The following is a 27,658-nucleotide window of genomic DNA, read 5'->3' on the forward strand; positions in this document are numbered from 1 at the left end:
CTTTCTCCTCCGTCATCCTCTCCTTCCTCCTCCTCCTCCATTGTTGGCTCCAGGCTGCCAGGCTTTCAAGCCCCCTTCCTCAAGGCCTCTCATTCCTGTTAGGGCATCTGTTGCTTCTTCCTGATTGGATACAACCAGGGCCTGCCCCCAGTTGTCCACCGATGCCCAGCCCTGGGGTGATTAGAGCAGGTGCTTAGTGGCCCCTGGGTGTGAGCCCCCCCACCCCTCCCAATAATGAGAATGGCTGGGGTGTGGACTTAATCGGATCCTCAAGAAGAGGAAGGAACTCATCTAGCCAGGGCTCAACACTGAGTCAAGACAGCATTTCAGGCCGGCGCCGCGGCTCACTAGGCTAATCCTCGGCCTTGCGGCACCGGCACACCAGGTTCTAGTCCCGGTTGGGGCGCCGGATTCTGTCCCGGTTGCCCCTCTTCCAGGCCAGCTCTCTGCTGTGGCTCGGGAGTGCAGTGGAGGATGGCCCAAGTCCTTGGGCCCTGCACCCCATGGGAGACCAGGAGAAGCACCTGGCTCCTGCCATTGGATCAGCGCGGTGTGCCAGCCGCAGCGTGCCAGCCGTGGCGGCCATTGGAGGGTGAACCAACAACAAAGGAAGACCTTTTTCTCTGTCTCTCTCTCTCATTGTCCACTCTGCCTGTCAAAAAAAAAAAAAAAAAAAAAAAGACAGCATTTCAAACACAGAAGAGGGGGCGTTCGGCACAGCAGTTAGAGACACTGGTTAGGACCCTGCATCCAGTGTGCAGTACACGGGTTCCGTACCCAGCTCTGACTCCTGACTCCAGCTTTTTTTTTTTTTTTTGCCCTTTTCTTTGTTAATATAAGGTGAACAGATTTCATGTATTTCACATACGTAGGTTTAAGAGTATAGTGATACTTCCCACCCTACCCTCCCTCACACCCCCGTCCCACCCTCATCTTCCTTCCTTCTTATTTTTTCTTTTAATTCTCACATGACATACTTTCAGTTTATTTTATTTTTTAAAGATTTATTTATTTATTTGAAAGTCAGAGTTACACAGAGAGAGAAGGAGAGGCAGAGAGAGAGAGAGGTCTTCCATCCACTGGTTCACTCCCCAATTGGCTGCAATGGCTGTAGCTGTGCTGATCCAAAGCCAGGAGCCAGGAGCTTCTTCTGGGTCTCCCATGCAGGTGCAGGAGCCCTAGCACTTGGGCCTGGATGGGAAGTGGAACAGCCGGGACACAAGCCAGCGCCCATATGGGATGCCAGCACTTCAGGCAGCGGCTTTACCTGCTACACCACAGAGCCGGCTCCTCAGTTTATTTTATAACCACAAGCTTAACCCTTCATCAAATAAAGAATTCAAGAAGTAGTAAGTAGAAGAACCACTGTTCTTCAAGAGCGTAGACAAGGGTTATAAACAATAATGAACTCTCAGAGCGTCAATTTCACCCATATACAGTACATGTTTTTGTGCTCTGTATAATAATAATTACCACAAATCAGGGAAAACATATGGTATCTGTCTTTTGAGGACTGGCTTATTTTGCTAAGTATAATCATTTCCAGTTGCATTCATTCTGTTGTAAAAGACAGGATTTCATTCTTTTTTATGGATGAGTAGTATTCCATAGTGTATATATGCCACAGTCCCTTTATCCACAGTCTTCAGTGGATGGACATCTGGGTTGATTCTATATCTTAGCTATTGTGAATTGTTGACTCCAGCTTTATGCTGATGCAGACCCTGGGAGGCAGCAGGTGATGGCTCCTGCCATTACTTGAGAGACCTGTTAATTCCCACCTCCGGGCTTTGGCCTGGCCCAGTCCTCCTAGCTGTTGCAGGCGTGGAAGTAAACCAGAAGATAAGACAAATTCATTCTTCCTCTTTCATTCTCCCTCTCTCATTCTCTCCCTCTCCCTCCCTCCTTCCTTTCCCTCTCCCTCTCTCCTTCTCTCCCCCCCCCTTCCTGTCTTCCTCTCAAATCAATAAAACAGATAAGTTTAAAAAAACAACCTGCAGGACAGTTGGTGACTTGTGTACTCTGACAGGCCCCCATTTCTCCAGCTTCAGAGACTTGAACCCAGCACCCACCTCCATCCAGGCGCCCACCCTGAGGTCAGCAGGAAGCCACACGCTCCCTCATGTGGAGCACCTTTTCTGTGAGACCCTCCTGCTCTACTGACACGTGACCCAAGAGAATTAATTACAGCAAAGCAAAACTTGAAACTAGGCTAGCATTTCATCTTTTCTCCCCCTCAGCATTTCATTGTAAAATATTCCCAACCTCCAGAAAGATTGTAAGAATGGCACAATGGGAAATCCTACACCCTTAACCTAAATTTACTCTGTAATCTTTTGGCCATGTTTAGCTTTAACATTTTGCCTGGATATTTTACATGAGGGGCTTTCAAAGCTTCCTACAAATATGGAATTTTATTTTAAGAATTGAGCTTTTTAAAAAAAAAAAAAAGATTCACTTGTTTATTTGAGATGTAGAGTTACAGAGAGAGGGAAAGACAGAAAAACAGGTTCACCCCCCAAATGGCCACAAAGGCTGGAGCTGGGTGGATCCAAAGCCAGGAGCCAGGAGCTTCTTCCAGGTCTACCACGTGAGTGCAGGGGCCCAAGCACATGGGACATCTTCTACTGCTCTCCCAGGCCATTAGCAGAGAGCTGGATTAGAAGCGGAGCAACTGGGACTTGAACCAGCGCCCATATGGCAGAGGCTTAACCTACTATGCCACAGCACTAGCCCCTTAAATATAGAATTAAAAGGAGGGTCTATTTTGGCTTAAAAAGAATTTGGGGGACTGGCATTGTGGTGTAGCAGATAAAGCTGCTGCCTCCTGTAATGCCAGCTTCCCCTATGGTCACCGGTTCAAGTCTCAGCTGCTCTACTTCTGATCCAGCTCCCTGCTAATGGGCGGGGAAAACAGTGGAAGATGGCCCAAGTGCTTGGGCCCCTGCACCCATGTGGGAGACCTAGATGAAGTTCTTGGCTCCTGGCTTCAGCTTGGCTCAGCTCTGGTTGTTGCAGCCATTTGGGGGAGTGAACCAGCAGATGGAAGATCTCTCTTTCTCCATCTTTCTCTCTCTCGCTGTTAACTTTTTCAAATAAATAAATCTTTTACAAATTTTTGAAGTCCACACATAGTTATTTTATATATTGATAAGCGTTTTCTGCATATCATTAAAAAATTGTGCCAAAAAATCTTTTTTATACCAGAATAAACTCAAGTTTTGAGTTCTGTTTTCCAGACTTTTTGACACGCCTGTCACATGTGTGCATGTGTGACGCACACACACGGGCATGTGTAGGCTTATTTGTGATATGGTTCAGCCGAGGCCTTTGGCCATCAGTCGCAGGCACCTCACATCTAAGCACGTCAGGGCACTACCTAATAATATTCTCCTTGATAGCACAATACAGCTAATGCAGAAACTCCGCGTCAATCCGATACTGCTATCCAATAACACACTAATTTCCCCACTTGTTCCAGCAATGCCCTTTATAGCTCTTTCCAAAGCACAGGCTCACTCGCACATTTGGTTGTGAGGTCCCCTTGGTTTCTTAAAGAAACAGACCCTCTGTCTTCTTCCTCCTTTGTGACACTTTGGAAACCAAAATGCTGTAGCCCTCGGTTCTCCCTCCAGAAAGGATCTTACTGTGGAGCCACAAGGAGTGCAGGCAGCTGGGAGCCTCCAGCTGTCGGCACTTCCCCGATCCACAGCAGCATTCACACCGAGGCCAAGGTCTTCCCTGGCAGTCCCCAGCTGCCAGCATGGCCGTTTCCGCCCACAGTCGCAGTCCTGCACCAGACAGTCTTCTCTCCAGAGCTCGCTCCTGCCCTGGCTGGACGTCGGTGGGTGTGCACCCTTCTCTGCGGCTCCTCCTGCCCACTGCTGCTTCCTCCTGCTTTTCTCTTGGACAGCCTTGTCCCCACTGGGCTCCTTGTGACCCTGTCTCAGTGCGTCCCAGAGGCCCCTGTTGACAAGAGTGCAGGGCATTTGTTTCATGGAAGGACACTCCGGCCCTGTTTCTCAGTCTGCTTCCTCATAGTTGGGTTCAGAGTGGACAGATGGGGCAGGGAGCATACGCAGGGGGTGTAACCATGTGGGTGGCACCGGGTCTTCCCCAGTGCATCCCCTGGGGTCACGTGTGTGTGCCCCCCTGGGTGGCGGGACTAATAAGAACCTGTGGGACTACGGCTTGGGAAACATGCGTGGCTTCATTCCTGCAGCAACAGAGGCACAGCCTCTGAGTCAGGCACTGCGGGGGGCTGGGCATCAGATGCTTTCTCCCCAGGAATCATGGTCCCTCCCTCTCACACCCCCCATGCACCCAAGAGGACCCCTTCTGCTCAGTCTCCCCTTGAAGCTTCACCAGAGGGCTTGCTCATCTCCCCCAGGTGACAGACCCCTCTCCCATCACCTCTCCCTCCCAAAGGAAGGACCACCATGAAATGGCCAAAATCTCAGACAAGGTCTCTGGGTCCCCACGTGTGTGCTCACCGTGGTCCAACCTACTTCCCGCCTCCTCCGTCCTTTATGGCTCCTCAGCGATGAATCCGGAATCAGCTAATCCCCTTGCTTGCTCCTCGATGCTCTCCCTCCCCCCTCACCACTTGTCGGAGCATCCCAGCTGTTCCCCTGATAGGCGCCTTTAACAGGAATTCATTTCCATCTCAGGCTGATGCCAGGAAGGAGATCATATTTTTGGGAATAACAAAGATGAGGTTGGAACACTTTCATAAAGCAAGGAGAACAAGAGATATTTAGAAGACCAGCTCCCCGGCTGTGACCTGCAATAAATCATTCTGATTTTCTGCCATATGAAACTCTTGATGACACACCCAACAGAACTCAATGGATATGCTGTGGAGACAGCACCTGTCAATCCATGGCTGGCAACCGCTCTCCGTGCAAAACAGGGCAGGGCAGGGGCAGGCAGAATGCTTGAATGTCACTTTGAACTTGAGTTTCATCCAGTTTTCACCTTTCTAAGCCTCCACCTGCTGCCCCATAAAATGGAGATAATAAGGACTAAATGAAAGCGTGTCGTTCCCATGAGAAGCCACTTAGGATGGTGCATGGCACACAGGTGCACAATAATGTAATCGGTAGGATCTGCATTAGCCCCTGTTCACAGACGGGGAAACTGAGATCCGAGGAGTGACTGTAACTCAGGGTCCCTCAGCACCCGAGTGACAGAGCCAGGACTCAAACCTGGGTCTTTCTGACAACAAAGCTCTTACCATTCATTCCTGACCCTTTCTCTGTCTCAGTGGAGAAGTTAAAGCCACATCACTTCCAAACGGGTCCCGCCCATGAATATTAGCTGTGAGTATTCCTGGCCGAAAACATTGCCTCCTCAGGCTCCACTGTGAGTCCCCGCATCTGTCAGCCGTTAGCCGGACACATCACTGCAGAGGACGTCACGTTCCCCGTGGTCCCGCTCCAGGAACTTGTCAGCTGGAGAGACCACCATTTGCAACGCTGGCGAGAGGCTGGCAGCCCAGGCAGAGGCTGGACTTTGTGTTCCAGAAACAGGGGACGGAGTCGTCACCGGGCTCCACAGAGCAGCACAGAGACGGAAGGCTTTGAAGGCAGTCAGTGCACAACCGAGGCAGCAAGAACGGAAACATGCAGGTCAAGATCCCCAGGACGGCTTTTATGCAACCAGGAAGGAAGGCGTCCTGGGCGAGGAAACCTAGGACGTTACAGATGGAGCCAGGGTTAAACCTGGCTTTCCTTTTCTCCTGATGCTCTTAGCCGTGGTTTTTTTTGTGTTTTTTTTTTTTTGTTTTGTTTTGTTTTGTTTTGTTTTGTTTTGTTTTGTTTTTTTAAGATTTACTTATTATTTGAAAGGCAGAGTTACAGAGAGAGAGAGAGTCTTCCATCCACTGGTTCACTCCCCAAATGGCCGCAACGGCCGGAGCTGTGCCAATCTGGAGCCAGCAGCCAGGAGCTTCTTCCAGGTCTCCCATGTGGGTGCTGTGGTCCAAGGACTTGGGCCATCTTCTACTGCTTTCCCAGGCCATGGCAGAGAGCTGGATCGGAAGTGGAACAGCCGGGACTTGAAGCGGCACCCATATGGGATGCGGGCACCTCAGGTGGAGGCTTAACCTACTACTGGCCCCGAAAAACGTGTTTTAAATAATGATTTAGAGAGAGAGAGAACGATTGATCTCAGTTCTGTATATGCATGTGAGCCAGGGAAGACTCAGGGAGTCTCCTGCTTAGAATCCAGGCAGAAATAAGGAACACCCATCCAAAGTCACCACCTGGGAGGGTTCCTGGTGAATTTAAGGTGAGAATCAGGTTTACAGTTCAAACGCAAAGGAATTTGCATAGGCTGCAGCCATGACCCTTTGTGCTTTGACCCTCATTTCCATTTCCTGCTCCCAACAAGGGGGGGCTGATCCTTACAAACTACATTTCCCAGGAGCCCTTGCCAGCTGCCTACAGAGCAGGTCCCGCCCATGGGAGGCACGGGGAGGCAACTTCCTCCTTCATCCAGCTTCCGAGTAGGGGGCACCTCCAGCTCTAGCTCTCTCCTCCGGGAGTCCAGGTCATGCTAGGTAGCCCCATGCCCATGCCGGGGCTTCTGGAGGCCAGCTCTTCCCCTGGTTCCTGCAGCCCTGGAGGCAGTGGAAGCTTCCTTCTTTTGTAAGCTCTAGCTCATCTTCTCACTGCTTATTTGGCCTTTCAGATCGTCCAGCACCTTTGCAAATGCTCCTCCGCATAAAACTCCCGCTGTCGAACCACTTGGCATAAGCTCTGCCTGCCTGCTTCGATGCTGCCTACAGCACAATGTGTTAAAAGAAACCGCTAACTTATATTATCCCAGGCCCTTTGATTGCTCTCTTTAAATCAGCATTAAACATTTATGTTTTGCTTGCATGAAGAGAATGCATCAAAATTGCTTTACAAACATGAAAGACAGTATTATTTTATTAGAATTAATATATGTCAACTGTAGAAAAATTAGGAAAAAATATAATCAAAGTTTAAAAAGAATAAATTACCTAGGGGCTGGTGCTGTGGCATAGCGGGTAAAGCTGCCACCTGCCGTGCCAGCATCCCATATGGGTACCAGTTTGATTTCTGGCTGCTCCACTTCTGATCCAGCTCTCTGTTATGGCCTGAGGATGCAGCACAAGATGGCCCAAGTCCTTGGGCCCCTGCACCCACATTGGAGATCTGGAAGAAGCTCCTGGCTCCTGGCTTTGGATCGGCACAGCTCTGGCTGTTGTGACCATCTGGGGAGTGAACCATCAGATGGAAGATCTCTCTCAGCCTCTCCTCTCTCTGTGTAACTCTGACTTCCAAATAAACAAATAAGTAAATCTTAAAAAAAAAAATTACCTGTAATTCTGACACCCTAAGATAATATCTGTATTAACAATTAGTTGTATTTACTTCCAGTTTATTGTATTTGTATATATGAGTCTGTATCTTGCCACATATCAGTATTTCAAAGCTTAATTTGTATCAGAATCACGTATATCTAGAAATTTCTGTAGAGTTTATGAATATAAATGTTAAAACTCTCCATGATCTAATTTCTTTATGTTTCGTTAACATGCATTTTTCACTTGAAATTATATTCAGATCCCACCTTTGTTCCTCAATAAATAAACATCTACAGCAACATTAAGTGTCAGCACCAGCGCTCAAAGGCACCACGTGCCATTGTCTGGAGAGTCACGATAGATCCTCCTCAGTGCCTGCCGATGGGCACTGGGTGTTTCACCATCATGCACCTGGCCGGCCGTGACAGACATTCCCATGGAGAATCTTTTCATCCTTATCACATGATTTCCTTGGATAGGGGTAGAATTGCTGGGGCTAATGGATATGCATCACTTCTTTAAGAGGCAGACACAGATCCGGTGCTATGGCGTAATGGGCTAAGCCTCGGCCTAAGGCGCCGGCATCACATATGGGCGCCAGTTTGAGTCCTGGCTGCTCCACTTCCAATCCAGCTCCTGCTATGACCTGGGAAAGCAGTGGAAGATGGCCCAAGTCCTTGGGCCCCTGCACCCACGTGGGAGACAAAGAGGAAGCTCTGGATTGGCCCCCCTGTGGCCATGGCAGCCATTCAGGAAGTGAATCAGCAGATGGAAGTCCTCTCTGTGTGTCTCTGCCTCTCTCCGTCTATAACTCAGCCTCTCAAATAAATAAATCTTTAAAAAGGGGGGAGGGGGGGGCGGGGCGGAGCCGTGGCTCACTTGGTTAATCCTCCGCCTGCAGCACCAGCATCCCGTATGGGCGCCAGTTCTAGTTCCAGTTGCTCCTCTTCCAGTCCAGCTCTCTGCTGTGGCCCGGGACAGCAGTGGAGGGTGGCCCAAGTGCTTGGGCCCTGCACCCACATGGGAGACCAGGAAAAAGCACCTGGCTTCTGGCTTCGGATCAGTGCAGCACCGGCTGTAGTGGCCATTTGGGGAGTGAACCGATGGAAGGAAGACCTCTCTCTCTCTCTCTCTCTCTCTCTGTCTATAACTCTACCTGTCAAATGAATTTTAAAAAAGAAAAAGAGAGGCAGATACAGAGAGCTCTCATCCTCTGTTTCATTCCCCAAATGACTGCAATGGCTGGAGCTGGGCAGATCCAAAGCCAGGAGCCAGGAGCTTCTTCTGGGTCTCCCACATGGGTGCAGGGGTACAAGGACTTGGGCCATCTTCTTTTTTTTTTTAACTTTTATTTAATGAATATAAATTTCCAAAGTACAGCTTATGGATTACAATGGCTTCCCCCCCCACCATAACTTCCTTCCCACCTGCAACCCTCCCCTTTCCCGCTCCCTCTCCCCTTCCATTCACATCAAGATTCATTTTCAATTCTCTTTATATACAGAAGATCAGTTTAGCATATATTAAGTAAAGATTTCAACAGTTTGCACCCACACAGAAACACAAAGTGAAAAATACTGTTTGAGTACTAGTTATAGCATTAAATCACAATGTACAGCACATTAAGGACAGAGATCCTACATGAGGAATAAGTGCACAATGACTCCTGTTGGACTTGGGCCATCTTCTAATGCTTTCCCAGGCCATAGCAGAGAGCTGGATTGAAAGTGGAGTAGCCAGGACTTGAACCAGCGCCCATATGGGATGCTGGCACTACAGGCAGTGGTTTTTACCTGCTGCACCACAGTGCTGGCCCCCACATACATATTTTGAAAGCTGGTCAAAACTAATTGCACATAAAAGATTATAGAGAGTGATTTTTGGATGCATCGTAAACATTTAATTCTGTTAACATCAACAGAAGTTTCTAAATGGCCTGACAACCAGAACTCTCCCACCCAATGCTGGTTATTAATGCTCGCTCTTTAGGATCATAATTAAACAATGGTCACAACAAAAGTGGTTTCCTGGGGGCCGCTGAGAGGCCGGCGTGGCTATGGGGCTTGTGGGCTGCGTCCTGCCTGCGGACGTCTTGAGTCAGGTTGAGAACACAGCTTGGCGTGGGTGCTGCAAGGTGTTCAGCTTGAACCCAGTGGGCACCACCTCATTCTTAGGCAGAATGTGAATCTGGTGTAGACAGCTGTCCTTAGGTGGCACTGGAAAAACAGTGCTTCAGAGCTGGACATTATAATTATCTCCTGAGAAAGGTGAAACTTAAGGTAGTTGAGAGGGTGGATGGATACCACCACTGTCAACTCAAGAGAGATTGCAGTTATGTGTTTTCAAATTAGCTCTGTGGGGAAATGTGAGTGTGCTTATTTTTCCTTTGTTCATAAATACATTTAATTCACAATATTGCTCAAGAAAGTTACTTTGATCTTGCAAGAGAGTTGTGGTAAGGAACTCAAAAAAGAGGGGTTAGAAAAAAAAGACTTGGGGAGGGCATTTGGCTCAGCAGTTAACACAGCTGTAGTCCATATGGGAGGGCCTGGGTTCGAGTCCCAGCTTCACTTCTGATCCAGCTTCCTGCTCATGCACACCCGGAGAGGCAGCAAGGGATGACTCTAGGACCTGGGTCGCTGTCGCCCATGTGGGTAACCTGGATGAAGTTCCAAGCTCTTGGCTTCAGTCTTGCCCAGCCCTGGCCATTGTGGGCATTTGGGGAGTGAACCTTTAGATGGACAATCTCTGTCTATTTGTGTGTGTGTGTTTGACCTTTTTTTTATTTCTTTTTTGACAGGCAGAGTTAGTGAGAGAGAGAGACAGAGAAAAAGGTCTTCCTTTTTCCTTTGGTTCACCCCCCAAGTGGCCGCTACCGCCAGCGCGCTGTGCCGATCCGAAGCCAGGAGCCAGGTGCTTCCTCCCGGTCTCCCATGTAGGTGCAGGGCCCAAGCACTTGGGCCATCCTCCACTGCACTCCCTGGCCACAGCAGAGAGCTGGCCTGGAAGAGGGGCAACCGGGACAGAATCCGGCGCCCCAACCGGGACTAGAACCCAGTGTGCCAGCACCACAGGCAGAGGATTATCCTAGTGAGCCGTGGCGCTGGCCCTGTGTGACCTTTTAAATAAATTTAAAAAATAAAGAAATAAAAACTATAGAGAAAAGGAGAGACACCCAGTCTTAATTTCCAGTATTTGGCAGTCTCATTGTTTCCACTGCAAAATGCGCCAGGATGGAGGTCCTCTGGTCTTGACCTCTGGAGAGAGGTGGAGGGAGGGAGAGAGGAACTAGCTAAAGTAACTCTTGATCTTGTGTTTGCCTGGATGCTCCTGAAGGAGGAACACGTTTCAGACAGAAGTCTTGCGCGTCCAGGTAACAGGAAGTCCAATTCAAGGTGGTTTAAGTAATAAAGGAAATTTTCACGAAAATGCCAAGTTCCAGCGAGGCTCGATTAGGTACATAAGGTGCCATGGGGCTAACTCCTCCTCTCTTCCTCCCCCACACATCTTTACCCCAAGGCCAGCTCCCCTTGTGGGCACACCATGAGTCCCTGCAGCTCCCAAGGGATGCCTGCTTCCTGTTCACAGTCAGTGGCAAAAGCAAAGACCTCTGCCTGTGCTTCCCGGGAGCCCCCTAGAACTCATCTGCAGGCATCTCTTTGGCCCAAACTGGGTCACACGACCACCCCTAAACCCGGCACTGTGGTGGGGGATGGGCGGCTTTGGTGTCAGTCCTTCGGGGTCACCCCAGTGCTGCTGGCACCATGCGCCCCTCCCCAGGTGTGAGGGCTGACTAAGGGACAGACACAGGGCCTAACCAGGGAGCTGGTGTCAGGAGAGCGAGGGGGCAGGGCTGCTGGCTGTGTAAGAGACGAGACTGTCCACCATGCGACTCCCGAGACCCTGACACGCCCCCCTGAGAGGTCAGTCCCTCCAGGGGCCCCACCTGTGCCTCAGATGAAGCCCGAGGACTTTGCCATCAGCTCTCAGCTGAGACTGAAGCACCCTGCTGCACTGAGATGAGCAAGAGGCACCAGCCACTCGTCACCAGGAAGAGCTGCACAGCAAGTCTATCACCAGTCGTTCCATTGCTCTGCATCACGTTGCGCTTCTTCACCGCCACCCCACACTCTTCTTTGTGTCCCACAGCCTGGCTTGAGTGAGCAGAGAAGCTCACACATCATCTGGGGACTTGCCAGAGGCTCTTCCCTGTTACTCTGAGCTGTCCTACAAGGGAGCACGCACGGGGTGACCCAGGAGGACGATGGTGGAGAGGCAGGCAGGCCAGGCCTTCCTTTCCCTGCACTTCCTCCTCCACTCCCCACCTCCAGCCACACCTCCTGTCCACACCTCTAGCCACACCTCCCATCCACACCTCCAGCCACACCTCCCATCCACACCTCCTATCCACACCACTCCCTCCCTGCCTTGGCAAAGCTCTCCCAGAACTGTCTACCAGTCAGCCTTTGGCAAATAACACTTGACTGTTTATTTTCTAGTCTTTTCTCTGTTTATTGTGCAACTATGATTTGTTGCAAAGTCATTAGAAGCACACCACCAGTTAAGAAAAAGAAACGAAATCTTAGGGGTAGGCATTTGGCACAACAGTTAACACACCACGAAGGATGCCCACAACTCACGTCAGGGTGCCTGGGTTCAAGTCCATTCCATTGCCAATTCCAGCTTCCTGCTAATGCATGCCCAAGTACTTGGGGTCCTGACATCTGGGTGGGAGAGCCAAATGGAGTTGCTGGCTCCTGGCTTCAGCCTGCTCCAGTCCTGGCTGCTGCAGGCATGTGAGAGGTGAATCAGCACATGGGAGAGCTCTGTCTGTCTGTCTGTCTGTCTCTGTCTCTACATCTCAAAGAAAAATTAATTAAAAAGTAAGTAAATAGGTAAATAAAACCTGCCACAATCCCATTGCTTGAAAGAATCACTGCATTTTGGGGCCATGTTCTTCCATATCTCTGATATGTGTACATCCACAAAGATCATTTTTCTTTTTTAAAGATTTACTTATTTGAAAGAGTTATGGAGAGGCAGAGGCAGAGAGAGAGAGAGAGAGAGAGAGAGACCACAATGGCTGGAGCTGGGCTGATCCGAAGCCAGGATCCGGGAGATTCTTCCAGGTCTCCCATGCGGGTGCAGGGGCCCAAGGACTTGGGCCATCTTCTACTGCTTTCCCAGGCCACAGCAGAGAGCTGGATCAGAAGTGGAGCAGCCGGGACTGGAACTGATGTCCATATGGGATGTCGGTACTGCAGGCGGCGGCTTTACCCTCTATGCCACAGCGCAGGCCCCAGATCATTTTTCAAGAAATGAAAATAGTCATGCTAGAAATATGACTTTGTTGCATGTCTCCTCACTGCAATTTCTTTGCCTGTCAATAAATACAAGTATATCAGGATGTTGCTGTTACACTTAAATGCTACATAGTATCCTGTGGCTGAGGTGCACCACAGTTGTTTACTGGGAGATGGATAGGTGGTTCCCAAGAGTGTGTACCACAAGCAGAATTGTGGTGACCAGTTCTGTGGATGAGTCTCAGTGTCCACTCGGGGACATCTCCTGAGGGTGCGTGGCAGCACATATTAGATGAAGAACTTGACCGTTTTTAAATCACTTGGTAGGCTGTGATGGACGGCTCTTCCACAAAGCTAGAGTGGTGCATTCTTCCTCCGGCGTTATCTGACAGTGATGGTTTCCCCGTAATTTCTTAGTATTTCTTTTTATTAAACTCAGTAATGTGCAGCAGTTAATTTCGAGACAGGATAATTCAATAAATATTCTGGTTGTTGTGCCTACAAAATGGGGTCTGAGAAAAGTGGCTTTTATAATAAAATATGGCTTATTTATTTAGCTATCTTTTTTTAAAAGATTTGTGTATTTACTTGAAAGAGTTACACAGAGAGAGAAGGAGAGGCAGAGAGAGAGGAGAGAGAGAGGTCTTCCATCTGCTGGTTCATTCCCCAATTGGCTGCAATGGCCAGAGCTGTGCTGATCCGAAGCCAGGAGCTAGGAGCTTCTTCTGGTCTCCCACACAGGTGCAGGGGCCCAAGGACTTGGGCCATCTTCTACTGCTTTCCCAGGGCCACAGCAGAGAGCTAGATTGGAAGTGGAGCAGCCGGGACTTGAACTGGCACCCATATGGGATGCCGACACTGCAGACGTGGCTTTTCCCGCTACGCCATAGCGCTGTCCCCTTTAGCTATCTTTTTTATGTTGACCTGGTATCAACCTCTGAGTAATGAAGTTAAGTATCACGTGGTTCCTCTCTGTCCAGGCAGGGCAGATGAATAGAGGAAAAGGAAAGAAAAACCCTGTCGCTCCCCCTCTTCATGGAGGAACGACACTAAGCCCTGCCTAGGCTTCATATCCGAGTCACGGCACCATTATGTCGCTCCCCCTCTTCGTGGAGGAACGACACAGGACCCTGCGCTGTTCTTTCGTCTGCTCGGCCCTCCCCGGGTTTGCTGCTGGTTCTTCCCGGGTTGGCTACTATCCCTTCCACCTCCGTGGAAGGGCAGTTCCCCCTGGCCACATTCCCCACTTCCGCAGGGGAGCGGCACACCGCCGGCCGGTTCTCTCGGGGGCTGCACAGGTGTTCCCTCAGATGTTCCCCTTAGATGTTCCCCTTAGATGTTCCTGGTGCATGCCGTCTCTCTCCTCCTTTATAGTCCTCCTCTGCCAATCCCAACCCGGCTGCCCACACGCCGAGTACACTGCTCTCCTCCAATCAGGAGCAAGTCCTACAGTTTATTGGTTGAACTGGAGGCAGCTGTGCAGAAGCTGTTTACTTCTCTCCCAGCGCCATATTGTGGGAGAGCAGATGCATAGAATAAGTCTTAATTCCAGTAACTCAGTCTAGTCCGGATTGCTCCCCACAGATCCCCCTTTCTTTTTATTTTTGGCGTTGATACGTGCCTGTCTTCGGTGCCCCGTGGCACACACTCTGCTCTCCTTGCTAGAGTTGCCACAGGTTCTTACAAGTCCTATCAATCAGGCAAACCGAATCCGGGTCCTCTCTTCGCCATGTTGTGAGGAGGTTTTTAGGCGCTGATGCGTGCCTGTATTCGGTGCCCTGCAGCGCATGCTCTGCTCTGCCCGCAGGGGCTTACAAGCCCTAACAATCAGGCAAACCGAATCCAAGCCTTCTCATTGCCGTATTGTGGGGGAGACTTATTAGTGTTGGTTCGTGCCTATCTTCGGTGACCTGCAGCTCATACTCTGGTCGAGCTGCTTGCTGGTGCTTACCGCCTTAATCAGGCAGACCGAATCCAAGCCTCCTAATTGCTGTATTGTGGGGAGGCCTTACTGATGTTAATTCGTGCCTGTCTTCGGTGACCTGCAGCGCATAAGCTGCTAGCCGCCCGCAGGTGCTCATCGCCTCACTTAATCAGGCAGACCGAATCCAAGCCTTCTAATTGCAGTATTGTAGGGAGGCCTTTCTATTTCTCTATTTCTCTATCTCCGGGCATTCCTATTTCTCCCATTTTACTTCTGTCTGCCAACATTCCCATTTCTCTCATTTTACTTCTAAACTTCTGTTTCTCTTATCCCTGCGGCTTCCCGGCGCCTCGCCCTGCCGGCAGGCTCCGCCCTGAGGCTACTTCTCGGCGCCTCGCTGGCTCTGAGCCGCTTCAGCCCGCGCCTCTCTCATCTGCGCGGCTTGGCTTCGCGTGCTCCGCGGTCTCCACGCCCTTCGCGTCTGCACCACGGCCTCGCGCCAGCCCCGTTCCCTATCTATTCACGCCCCGTGCTCTCTCTGCACGCAGCGGCTTCCGCGAGTCACACAGCGTAGCTTGCGTCTCCGCCACTAGCATTGAATCCAAGTTCCCCGGGCTAGCCTGGCGAATTCAACCCAGCTTACATCTCCGCCCCACGGTTTGGCTTCCCGTCCTTTGCTCCCCGGGCTAATCAGACGGATCCCAATCTGGCTTACGTTTCAGCTTCTGGTTTCAACTTTTCGCCCCCTATTCCCGGGCTAACTTGAGAATCCCAAAGTGGCTTTCGTTTCCGCCTTGGCCTGCCCCCCGCGGCTTCAATTTCCCTAACATTTTTCTCTACCCGGTATGTTTCCCTAAGTTTTCTTCCAACAATACTCCTCCCTCATTTCTCCTGGCCTCTCCCCACAGTCCGCGTCCGAGTCTGTTTGTTCTAGCTTTCACTTTCGCTTTCAACCTTAGAGATTTCTCCCAGCTTCCCCCTGTAGTCCGTATCTGAGTCTATGCCTAGGCTTTCAATAGCTCCTTCCGGCACCTTTATCGTCCGGCTTTTCCCTAGGCTGTTTGCTAGTCTCTCTCTCCAATATTTTCCCAGTTCTTCCCGTTTCTTCCCTCCTAAGTTTCCTATCCGTCCTAGGTTTTCTATCCGAGTCACGGCACCATTATGTCGCTCCCCCTCTTCATGGAGGAACGACACTAAGCCCTGCCTAGGCTTCATATCCGAGTCACGGCACCATTATGTCGCTCCCCCTCTTCGTGGAGGAACGACACAGGACCCTGCGCTGTTCTTTCGTCTGCTCGGCCCTCCCCGGGTTTGCTGCTGGTTCTTCCCAGGTTGGCTACTATCCCTTCCACCTCCGTGGAAGGGCAGTTCCTCCTGGCCACATTCCCCACTTCCGCAGGGGAGCGGCACACCGCCGGCCGGTTCTCTCGGGGGCTGCACAGGTGTTCCCTCAGATGTTCCCCTTAGATGTTCCCCTTAGATGTTCCTGGTGCATGCCGTCTCTCTCCTCCTTTATAGTCCTCCTCTGCCAATCCCAACCCGGCTGCCCACACGCCGAGTACGCTGCTCTCCTCCAATCAGGAGCAAGCCCTACAGTTTATTGGTTGAACTGGAGGCAGCTGTGTAGAAGCTGTTTACTTCTCTCCCAGCGCCATATTGTGGGAGAGCAGATGCATAGAATAAGTCTTAATTCCAGTAACTCAGTCTAGTCCGGATTGCTCCCCACAAACCCTTGAACAATTACATGAATAACTCACTCATAAAAATCGATGTGGGCAGAAGAAAACGCAGAAAGTACATTTGCATCTTGATTCAGCTCTTCAACTGCCAAGGCCACCACCAACAATAATTATTTTTAATGTTTAATTCTTTGCTTTCCTTTGAGTGCAATGCTAATAATAGTCACTTCCATTCATTATCAAATACTCACTTGTGAGTCAGGAGTTCGGCAATTAACTTAATCCTCCAGGCAGGATAGGAATTGCCTTCCCCTCACTCTACTAAAGCCACCCAGGTTGTGCGAGTGGTCCACGGACAACACCAGTGGTCACTGCAGAACCAGGACAGGGGCACCTGTTTCCAGAGCCCTCACTGTGTCTGCTGTGCCCCACAGGGCCCCTTCTGGGGCAGAGGTGGACTCCAAGCCTCCCAGGATCCCTCACGTGCACTCAGGGTGTGACCTCCTGTGGGCTGGCTCTGTTGGGACAGTTACGTGATCATCCCTTTTCCTCTCACTCTCCTCTGCCCGCCAGGTTCCAGACAAGCCCATGAGGAACATCAGGTACATAGACAAGGAAATAAAGAACCTCAAGAAAGACCTCCTGCGAAGCCGGTGAGTGAGCCCGTCGGGGAGTGGCCCACAGACCCCAGGACAGGGGCAAGCGGGCTGCGGGGTGGTGACAACAAGTCCTCACCAAGGCCTGCTGCTCCCTGACCCTGAACTTTAATCTGGAGTCCGTGGGAGGGCAGCCCCCTGAGGAGCAGAGGCCAGGACCCCTTTGTAGGCTGATGCTTCAGGTGTCCTTGGGCCGTCCTCCACATCCTTGCTCCACCCTGTCTCCTGCCCTGGAATTCCCTCTGCTCTCCTGCCTGGACCTGAATTCCAACTCAAGAACATTCCAGACTGCTCTGGAAAATCTTCCCTTTTCACCCCTGGTCCACACTGTGGCCATGGCAGAGAGACAGACTCACTGTGAAATACTTGACACAGCCACCTGCTAACTGGTGACACTGGAGAGGTCATTCATCCCCCCCTCCCTGCCGGGTGTCTGTGTCCCCATCTGAAAATGAGAATAACCTGAGGCCGTCAGAAGAATGGGGTAGGGGGGGCAGAAATGCCACATGCAGAGTGCCCCGCACTTGACCCTGAACGCAGGCCCCATCTCACTCCCCATCCCCCCGCTTCCTCCATGATGTGAGCCAGCTCAGGTCCAGGTCACATTTGACTTGTCTCTGGACAGTGGGATGGGCTTAGCTTCCCTCGTCCCCTTCGCTCCTTTCTGGGACCTGGCGTAGTCCAAGGTGGGATCATAAGGGGGGGGGGGGGAGGAGAGAGAGAGAGAAAACTAAAGATGCTTTTAGCACAAAACACTCGAGTGGTGTGCTGAGAGGGTGATGTTGGCTGCAGGTGGGAGGGGACTCGTGTGCCTCTTAGACATCTTCTGCTCTGAGCCAAACCACAGAGAGAGGCACCACAAGGCCTCCGCCCCCTCGCCTGCATCATCTCCCCTCCCCCAGGGCCCCCAGCCTGTCCACCCCACCCAGCCTCAGTGGCTCAATTTGACAGAACCGGGTGGGGGTGTGGAGCCCAGGAGGACCCAAGGAAGCAGAGGGCAGGGGAGGGGAGCAGGAACAGACTTAAGGGACGCAGGGAATGGTTACGAGAGGGTCCCAGAGGGGTGACCGTGCCAGCTCTCAGAGGCCCTGTGCAGTGGAAAGCCCATGTGAGCCATGGATGCAGTTTTAAGTTTGTGTATAGCCACACTAGAAAGAGTGAAAAGAAAGGGGAGTAATTCTAGTGAGAGAATTCCTTTAATCCACTGTATCCAAAATGTCACCATTCAACCTATCCATCAGTCAATTTAAAAAAAAAAAAAAGTAGTAATGAGATGTTTTGCATTCTGTTTGTCATGCGTGATGAAACGTGATGTGACAGGATCAGAAGTCCAGAGTGTGTTTCATACTTGGATCACAGATCCACTTGGACCACCCACCTCCCAGGTGCCCCAATAGTTGTGATGCACAGAAGGGTGCAGACACACACATTCCTGTGTTGAAGCCCTGGCACCCAGCGTGGCTCTGTTTGGACGTGGGACCATTGAAGACATAAATAAGGTTAGGTGAGGCCATAGGATGGGGCCCTTAATGATATCCTTATAAAAACTGACATCCTTATAAAAAGAGGAAGAGACACGAGGGGTGTGTGGTTAAGGACAGCAAGAAGGCAGCTGCCTGTAAGTCAGGACAGGCAGCCTTGGGAGAAACCCAACCCTGCTGGCACCTCGGTCTTGGACTTTGCAGCCTCCAGAGCAGTGAGAAAGTACATATCTATTATTTAAGCCGTCTGGTCCCTGTTCTTCTCTATGACAGCCCCGCTAACTAGCATCCATCAGTGTTGGGCTCATCCCACAGTCACTGCTCAAGGGTCTCAGAGTCTCACAGAGCCAAGTTCAAGAATGGCCTTTGAACTTGGATCTCCAGGTCGAGGGCTGGGGTCCATAAGGCCCCTCTGCTGGTTGTAGACGTGTTGTTGGCCTCTACCCTGTTTGGACCCAAGCGTGAAGGGCTCTCTGAAGCTGACGCCTTGAGAACCAGGCAGCCCCGGGGAGTTGTCTGAGCAGGGGGCAGCGTTCACCGCAGGGAGCAGAGAAAAGAGGTTCACACGGCTGAAGAGGAGCCCCCCATCAGGGATCCGCACTCCGCTGCACCGCGTGCCTGGAGAATGCCCCGTGCTTCACCAGGAGTGGTACATCAGGGAAGCTGTCCATCCGGGGCACCAGTCGGTCCAGCACAGGATGATGCCACCCAGAGCTCCAGCTGCTGAGACATCCCGGGCCCTCTAGAGCCTGAGGCACAAGGTTTACATGATAATCCCTGCAGACCAGTCTGTAAGTCCCAGACGGCGGCCAGCCTGAACCCAGAGCCCATCGCTAAATCTTCAGGAAGTTCTCAAACCAACGGTTAAACACAGCCATTGTCAAAAACTCAATTACAATGATAAACTTACAGTTAAATGAACACATAAGTGTTAAATACTTGAAACGCAGCCCTTCCCAATTCTCTCTAAACCTAAAGGACAAGCACAAGGAGAAGTTGCAGAGACGATCGCTCAGGGAGGGACGGGGCCGTGGAGGACCATGCTCATGTTCAAGGACGTCGAGGCAGGCGGAACCTTGTCTCCTTTTTAAAATATTTTTATTCTTTTGTTTGTTCATTATGATTTTAGTTTTTAATAGATACAATGTGCTTTGTAGAGAGAACTCTAAGAACATAGTGATACTCCCTCCCTGCCCCTCTCTCATTCCCACCTTCCTTCCTCATTCCTTCTTTTTCCTTTTCATTTCTGAAATAACATATTTTAAATTTACACTATACCAAGCAGAACTTTTTAAAGGCAACATGAGAGGGATTACGTAAAGTTATTTTGCAACAATAGTCTTTGGCTGCAAGGGTCAATAACGAGAGTGGTACCAGTCCAGCAGTTGCTGGGCAGGCATAATTTTTTTTAAATATTTATTTGTTTTATTTGAAAGGCAGAGATACAGAGAGAGAGAGAGAAAGAGAGAGAGAGAGAGGTCTTCCATCCGCTGGTTCACTCCCCAAATGGCTGCAATGGCGGGAGCTGGGCCGATCCAAAGCCAGGAGCCAGGAGCCAGGAGCTTCTTCCAGGTCTCCCACATGGGTGCAGGGGCCCATGGACTTGGGCCATCTTCTACTGCTTTCCCAGGCCATAGCAGAGAGCTGGAAAGGAAGTGGAGCAGCCGGCCCATACAGGATAGCGGCCCTGCAGGCTGTGGCTTTCCGCGCTATGCTACAGCATGGACAGGCATCTTTTCAGAAGTAGTTTTGAATGAGGGCGTGGAGCCTTTGTGCAAGGTCGTGGCTGAGTCCTTGTGGTCATTCTTGTGGTCAGGCGCAGGTGCAGGACGTTCCTCCTCCCTAGCCTCCGGCTTTATGTATGTATTATTTATTTATTTTGGTTACTGTTAGAGTTTGGCAAATGTGACTCTTGGACTCTGACAGCTTCCCCACTGTATCATGCGTTTGCTGTTCTCTGTGCTCTCAAGGTGTTGCTGGGCACGGTAACAGCATGGTAGGAATCCAGTATCAAGAGAGCTACAGGCGATCTCTTTCCAGCTCTGGGATCCCTGGCATTACCTTGGTAGCTCAGAAACCCAACCCCAGGGGGAACGCCTGCCTCCTGGGAGCACGGCTCCCCCCACCCCGAGCTGGTTTAGCCATCTACCTGCATGCCACTACTGCCACAGGCATGACGAGGGCTGCACCTCCCCTAACCCAGAAGAACAGGGGTTAAAAGCAAGACCGTGGCTCTTGTGCCACCCTTTGGTTGGCAGATGGAGTCTCTCCCTCCTGTCAGACACATTTGCCACAGCTCCGAAATGAGCTGAAATGTCACATCCTCATCACACAGACTGGGCGGTCCAGCAGCTCGGCTTGAAGGGGAACATGGGAAAGGCCAGACAGGAAGACTGGCACCTGCCACGAGACCTTCCATCTGGACACAGCCCGTCCCCCACCCCACCCCGGGCCCCAGGGACATGTAAGGAATCAGCAGTTCCCCTTCAAAAGGAGATGTCCCACCTTCCTGGGGGCAGCTGCCTCTCCAGGAGGAGCAAACCCCACCCCCACGCCCATAGCCCCTTCTCCCAGTATTAAATGGGGCAAATTCTTAGCAAAAGAAAAAGATGTGTCTTTTCCACTCTTTGTTTCTCAGATCCATTTTACCACCACCCCCGCCCCATTAGCATCTCCCCCACCTTGAGCCAAACCCCTTGGCTGTCTCTGGATTTTTGTTTAATACTTCAGCCGTCTTATAATTCAATTGCACCATCCCTGGTTTCATGGCCGATTTAACATGATGCTAAAAAGAATAAAACTCTAACTGCTTTCCTCCCCGCCTGTCCCGCCAGATGTTCTGTGACACTAGGCAGTGCGCGGCGTGCTCAGCTGCCGAACTTTCTGGGAGAAGTTAACCATTGGGGCCTCTGCATGTGTTCAGTTCCCGGTTAACTCTTTAAGATTTATTAATTTATTTAAAAGGCAGAGAATCAGAGAGGGAGAGACAGAGATGGGATGCAGGGAGGAGGAGAAAGAAAGAGAGAGAGAGAGAGAGAGAGAGAGAGAGAGATCTTCAGTCTTCAATCTGTTGGCTGCGATAGCCAGGGCTGGGCCAGGCTGAAGCCACAGCCTGGAACTCTATCCAAGTGTCCCACGTGAGTGGCAGGGTCCCAAGCACTTGGGCCATCTTCCATGGTTTCAAAGATGCATTAGCAGGGAGATGGATCAGAAGCAGAGCAACCAGGACTCAAACAGTGCTCATATGGGATGCCTGCCCGTGTCACAGGTGGCACCTTGACCTGCCGTGCCACAATGCTGGCCACTCTTGGAGCCAATGACTATTTTTCTTCCAAAACCATCAGCATTTTTTTAATAACAAATGTTCTAAGAAAAATAATTATCTCTGAAACTAAAGCAACCGAAATGCTGAACCTAGAGCTGTGATTTACCTGTGGCAAAGTGTAGATGGGTTCAGGCAGGTTACAAGTAAATAGTGACAACTTATTCCACCCACCCCCACCTCCCCCAGCCAAGGTTCTAGGGAGCAGGCGTGTAGCTGTCAAGGCGCCCCCGTCACACATGGGAGGACCTGGGTTCCACTGCCAGCTCTGGCTCCTGATGGAGCAGACCCTGGGAGGCAGCAGTGATGGTTCAAGCAGTGGGCTTCCTGCCACCCACGTGGGAGACCTGGATTGAGTCCCTGGCTTCAGTGAACCGATGATAAAAAGCTTTCTTGTACAGTTGCTCGCTCGCTCGCTCTCTCCTCTCTCTCCTCTCTCTCTCTCTGCCAAATAAATAAATAAACCATTTACACAAAGATGTAGAAGAGGAGAGAGATGGAGGATTTCAGAGAAATTATAATGGCTTGGATCAGAAAAATAGCAGTGAATTGAGAGAAGTGGATCAATTCAGGGTCACTCTGGAGGCAAAGCTGCAGGACCAGGTAACGGATTAGATGTGGGAGCCAAGGGGGAAGCAGCATCCGTGTGCTCCAGTGACCTGTTTCCATCTCTGCCCTCCTCACCAGGGTGTCAGAGCCCTCACAGCATGGACTGTGCCATGTCCACCGCCATGGGACTGGACAGGTGCTTGTTTGTGGGATGAATGAATTCTCTTGTCTGTCTCTAGAATTTACAAGGTAAAAACAAGAGGATGTCTCAGCAGGAGAAGCCAGAGAGACGTTGCATCTGTAAATCCATGGGATAAATCGGAAGATGGGAAAATCGGCCCATTGCTTGGCGACCTCAGGAATGCTTGCTGACTTTTCTCCTCCCACTGTCACTCATGCAGGAGTGCCAGCCCCAGCTTGCTGTTGGGGACTGGCCTGGAGCTGGGAGGAGGAGCTATGAATGTCACCCCGCAGCCAAGCCAACTTGTCCTGTGAGTCCCCAGGGTCTAGCTCACTACCTGTCATGGAGTGGATATGCAATAAATATTTGCTGAAATTTTTATTTGCAGAACGTTTTAAAATCCTCCCCGAGGCAGGCAGAAAGGTCCTATTGATTCATCTCTCCAATGAGACGAGAGACTCAGAGAAGTTAAGAGATTCACTTAAAGTCATTGTATCAAACAGATAATGCTTCCTGACAACCACCCCGAAAACTCAGTGACTGCAAATAATAAGCACTTGTAAAAAATGTATCTGAGAGACAGAGCAACAGAGAGAGAGGGAGAGACAGAGAAAGTGAAAGCTTCCATCTGCTGCCTCACTCTCTAAATGGTTACAACTGCCAGGGCTGGATAAAGCCAGGATCCTGGAACCCCATCCTGGTCTCCCACGTGGGTAGCAGGGACCCAGGCACTTGGGCCATCATCTGCTGCCTCCCCAGGTGCAGTAGCAGGGAGCTGGATCAGACGCAGGGCAGACAGACGCTCTGACATGGGATGCTAGCTTTGCAAGCAGCAGCTTCACCTGCTATGCCGCAACTCTGACCCCAGAACAATAAGCATTTATTCGTGGTCACAAATAACCCTGGATTCTCTGCTCTCAGCTGGCTTCGCCTGTGCATCCGTAATAACTGAGGGTTGGGTTGGTGGTTTTTCTGATCTTGGTTGGGGCTGTCTTGTGTATTTGGAGGTCTGCTAACTCTAGGCAGCTCTTGGATGGCCTTCAGCAGAACACCATGGTCTCTCATTCTCCTGCAGGTTAGCTAGGATATGTTGTTTTTTTTTTTTTAATTTTTATTTATTTATTTATTTATTTTTAACAGGCAGAGTGGACAGTGAGAGAGAGAGAGACAGAGAGAAAGGTCTTCCCTTGCCATTGGTTCACCCTCCAATGGCCGCCACGGCCAGTGTGCACTGCGGCTGATCCGAAGCCAAGAGCCAGGTGCTTCTCCTGGTCTCCCATGGGGTGCAGGGCCCAAGCACTTGGGCCATCCTCCACTGCACTCCCGGGCCATAGCAGAGAGCTGGCCTGGAAGAGGGGCAACCGGGACAGAATCTGGCGCCCCGACCGGGACTAGAACCTGGTGTGCCGGCACCACTAGGCGGAGGATTAGCCTATTGAGCCGCGGCACCGGCCGCTAGAATATGTTTCCACTGTGGCAGGGTCCTGAGAAAGAATGGGAGGATGCAAAATCCCTGGAGCCCTAAGCCAGGAACTGGCCAGAACATCACTTCTGCCATAGCCATGTGGCCAAAGCAAATCACAAATCCAGGCCAGATGAAAGATGGGGAAAGAGATGCCACTTGTTGATGGGAAGAAGAGTCAGTGCAGTGGGTTAAGCCACCACCTGCAGTGCCGGCATCTCACGTGAACACCTGTTCAAGACATGGCTGCTCGACTCCTAACACAGCTCCTGTGTCCAGTAAAAGAGCAGAAGATGGCCCAAGTGTGTGGGTTCCGCCCCGCCATGGGGAGATCACGATGGAGTTTCCGGACCTTGGGTTTAAGCCTGGCTCAGCCCTGGCCATTGCAGCCATTTGGGGAGTAAATCAGCAGATGGAAGTGCGCTCTCTCTCCTCTCTCTCTCTCTCTCTCTCTCTCTGTAACTGCCTTTCAAATAAATAAAATAAATCTTAAAAAAAAAAAAAGAGCTTCAGTTACATCACAGAAGAGTAGAGATTTGGGGCCATTAGTCATTGGCAGTTCTGAGCCGGCCTTTGAGACCTGCATGCGTGTCGACAGGCATCTGTGTAAATCACGTCTCACCCTTAGGGGGGAGCAGTGAGAGTGGAAGTTCCAAGGCCCTGAGAAATGAAGACCAGGGGGGCCATGGTGAGCTGGGTGGAAGGCAAAGGGATAAGGGAACAATGACAGTGGGTGAGCAGATGTCACACACTGAGTAAGGGTGGAGGAGACGCCAATTAGGAGGGGAAAAAAAAACAAAGCCACAGAGAAGGAGGTCCCTGGGTGGGCCGGTGCCACAGCTCACTAGGCTAATCCTCTGCCTGCAGCGCTGGCACACCGGGTTCTAGTCCCGGTTGGGGCGCCAGATTCTGTCCCGGTTGCTCCTCTTCCAGGCCAGCTCTCTGCTGTGGCCCAGGAAGGCAATGGAGGATGGCCCAAGTGCTTGGGCCCTGCACCCGCATGGGAGACCAGGAGGAAGCACCTAGCTCCTGGCTTCAGATCGGCACAGCGCACCGGCCATAGTGACCATTTGGGGAGTGAACCAACGGAAGGAAGACCTTTCTCTCTGTCTCTCTTTCTGTCTAACTCTGCCTGTCAAAAAAAAAAAAAAAAAAAAAAAAAAAGGAGGTCCCTGGGTAACACCCACATACACCCTGAACTGGTGGCCTGCTGAGGGCCCCGAGGCTGTCTTCTGCGGTCACCAGTCCCTCTCTCTGGGACGTTTCCAATCTTGGATTCCCAGGAGCTCTTTAAAATCCTGGAGCGATGGCTCCCACACGTACTTCTCAAATGAGCACCACTCCTGCTTGCCACCCAAGGAGCCGGACTAAGTGACATCCCAGTTCATGAAGTGCAGAGAAATCCAGAGAAAACACGGTGCTTTTAGCACCCTGCCCTAGTTCTTGATCTGAATCAATGGTATTTAATAGTGGTAATGGTGTGTATTTTGAGTCATGGGTTGTGTACACAGTGGTATGTAGAGTAAGCTTCTCCCAACTGTCTTTTTTTTTTTTTTGAAACAAAAAGGGGTGAAACTAATAACCAAATTGAAACAATTAGATTGAAGACGGTGCCCATAGAAGACATCACTAATGGATCCCACCACCCTTTCCATTCGAGCCCAGAGTTGGTCTCCAGGACCTTCTCAGCCCAGAACTCCAGGAGACTCCCACCATGGGTTAGAACTGCTGCATAGGATTTCACTTATTTGTCATCTGGAAATTAGAAAACTCAAAAGGGAACTTTAATATCGTGTTAACTCAAGGGGAGGGCTGGAGAAGAGATCAGCAGAGGGAACATACCCTCCCCGGTCCCTTTGTGACTGAAGCTGAATCTTAATCCGAGAACTTGAGCAGATGGAGAAATCGTTGTTGGCCTCGGATACTTCTTGACTGCTCTCGGGAGCCCTCTCTGCATCTCATGACTCATGGCCCAGGATCCCCGCACCCTTAGCCTGCAGCCCAGAACCTCATTTAGAAGTTCAGCCCTCCTTGCGGCGCCGGCACACCGGGTTCTAGTCCTGGTCGGGACGCCGGATTCTGTCCCGGTTGCCCCTCTTCCAGGCCAGCTCTCTGCTGTGGCCAGGGAGTGCAGTGGAGGATGGCCCAGGTGCTTGGGCCCTGCACCCCATGGGAGACCAGGATAAATACCTGGCTCTGATTCTTCCATTGCTCCCCACCGCTTCAGACTGGAGACCTATCCCCAAAGCCCTAGAATTGTTTAGCGTCACGGATTCATACGCTGGTCCCTAACGTGCATGCAGGCATAGTTAGGGCTTCAAATTGTACCTTGTGAACCATTCAGAGAAAACGCAAGTCTTCCCCTCCCCACCACACACATATAACAGCTTCCCTACACCCTGCAGCCAGTGAGCGGCCGTTAATGGGAGTCCCTGGTTTGCTCCATAAGAACAAACATCTGGCCCCATGTCCTTAACCCAGAACCAATAAACACAGCTACATCCCCGGAACACAGGTCAGTGCTACGGGCTGAAGGAAGCTGGTTCAAGTTCATTGCATTTTATCCTCTTGGATGCGAGCTGCAGGCTCAGCCCATCTCTGTTTCTGGTGTCTCCGTGTTAGACACCTCTAGTTAGCAGTGATTCCAGGGCAGGTTTTCTTCTCTGCTTTCTTGCACTGCTCCCGACTGAGGGTAAAGATCTTTTTTCTTCCTTTCCTTGAGGCAAAGGCTGCCTCTGAGAGTCCCACATGGAAAAAAGGGGAAAAAAAAAAAAAAAGGAACTTAACCAGAGGACCAAGTTTTCACATTTAAGCAACAGAATATTACGAATCCTTGACCTTGTATGCCCCAGGGGCTTGCATAGAACTGTGTTTTCCAGAATGCTTTCCCAGGTGACAAACGCTGTGCTCGGTTTTATGGCCAGGCCAGGAGGGCAACATAGTGTAGTTGAAAGTCCACTGGCTTGGGAAGTTGGCTGTGGGTTCAAAATCTCAGCCCTTCCAGTGATTAGCCACAGGGCCATGAACCAGTCAGTGTGCTCTCCAGATCTTAGTCTTGCCATCTGTGGCACGGGACCTAAGGATCACCAGATCCATTTTGCACCATTGTTGGGATCTGTGGGGACAGACGCACATGAGGAATGTAGGAGTTGACCAATAAAAGATAACCAATGTTGTTTGATGCTGGTTGTTGTGAGAGAGAGCCCCTTGAAAATCCCCAGGGGTGGGCCGGCGCCGCGGCTCACTAGGCTAATCCTCTGCCTTGCGGCACCGGCACCCTGGGTTCTAGTCCCGGTCGGGGCGCCGGATTCTGTCCCGGTTGCCCCTCTTCCAGGCCAGCTCTCTGCTGTGGCCAGGGAGTGCAGTGGAGGATGGCCCAAGTGCTTGGGCCCTGCACCCCATGGGAGACCAGGATAAGTGCCTGGCTCCTGCCATTCGATCAGCGCAGTGCACCGGTTGCAGCGCGCCGGCCGCAGCAGCCATTGGAGGGTGAACCAACGGCAAAGGAAGACCTTTCTCTCTCTCTGTCTCTCTCTCACTGTCCACTCTGCCTGTCAAAAAAGAAAAAAAAGAAAATTCCCAGGGGTGGCAACCACGACCCTGAGCTTTTTTTTTTTTTTTTTCAGGCAGAGTTAGAGAGAGAGAGAGAGAAAGGTCTTCCTTTTCCATTGGTTCACCCCCCAAATGGCCGTTACAGCCAAAGCCAGGAGCCAGGTGCTTCCTCCTGGTCTCCCATGCGGGTGCAAGAGCCCAAGCACTGGGGGC

The 27,658-nt window shown here is 51.0% G+C and overlaps 1 protein-coding gene across 1 annotated transcript in view; it reads left to right on the top strand.

Annotated features, from left to right (window-relative positions):
• CCDC60 (coiled-coil domain containing 60) overlaps positions 1 to 27,658 on the top strand; it is a 189,723-nt gene that overhangs the window by 64,328 nt on the left and 97,737 nt on the right. Inside the window, exon 2 of the mRNA XM_051826621.2 lies at positions 16,816 to 16,895. Coding sequence (XP_051682581.2) covers positions 16,816 to 16,895 — 80 coding nt within the window. The remainder of the gene's footprint in view (positions 1 to 16,815; positions 16,896 to 27,658) is intronic.

Source organism: Oryctolagus cuniculus, chromosome 21 (assembly GCF_964237555.1).
Source record: "Oryctolagus cuniculus chromosome 21, mOryCun1.1, whole genome shotgun sequence".
Classification (NCBI taxonomy): domain Eukaryota; kingdom Metazoa; phylum Chordata; class Mammalia; order Lagomorpha; family Leporidae; genus Oryctolagus; species Oryctolagus cuniculus.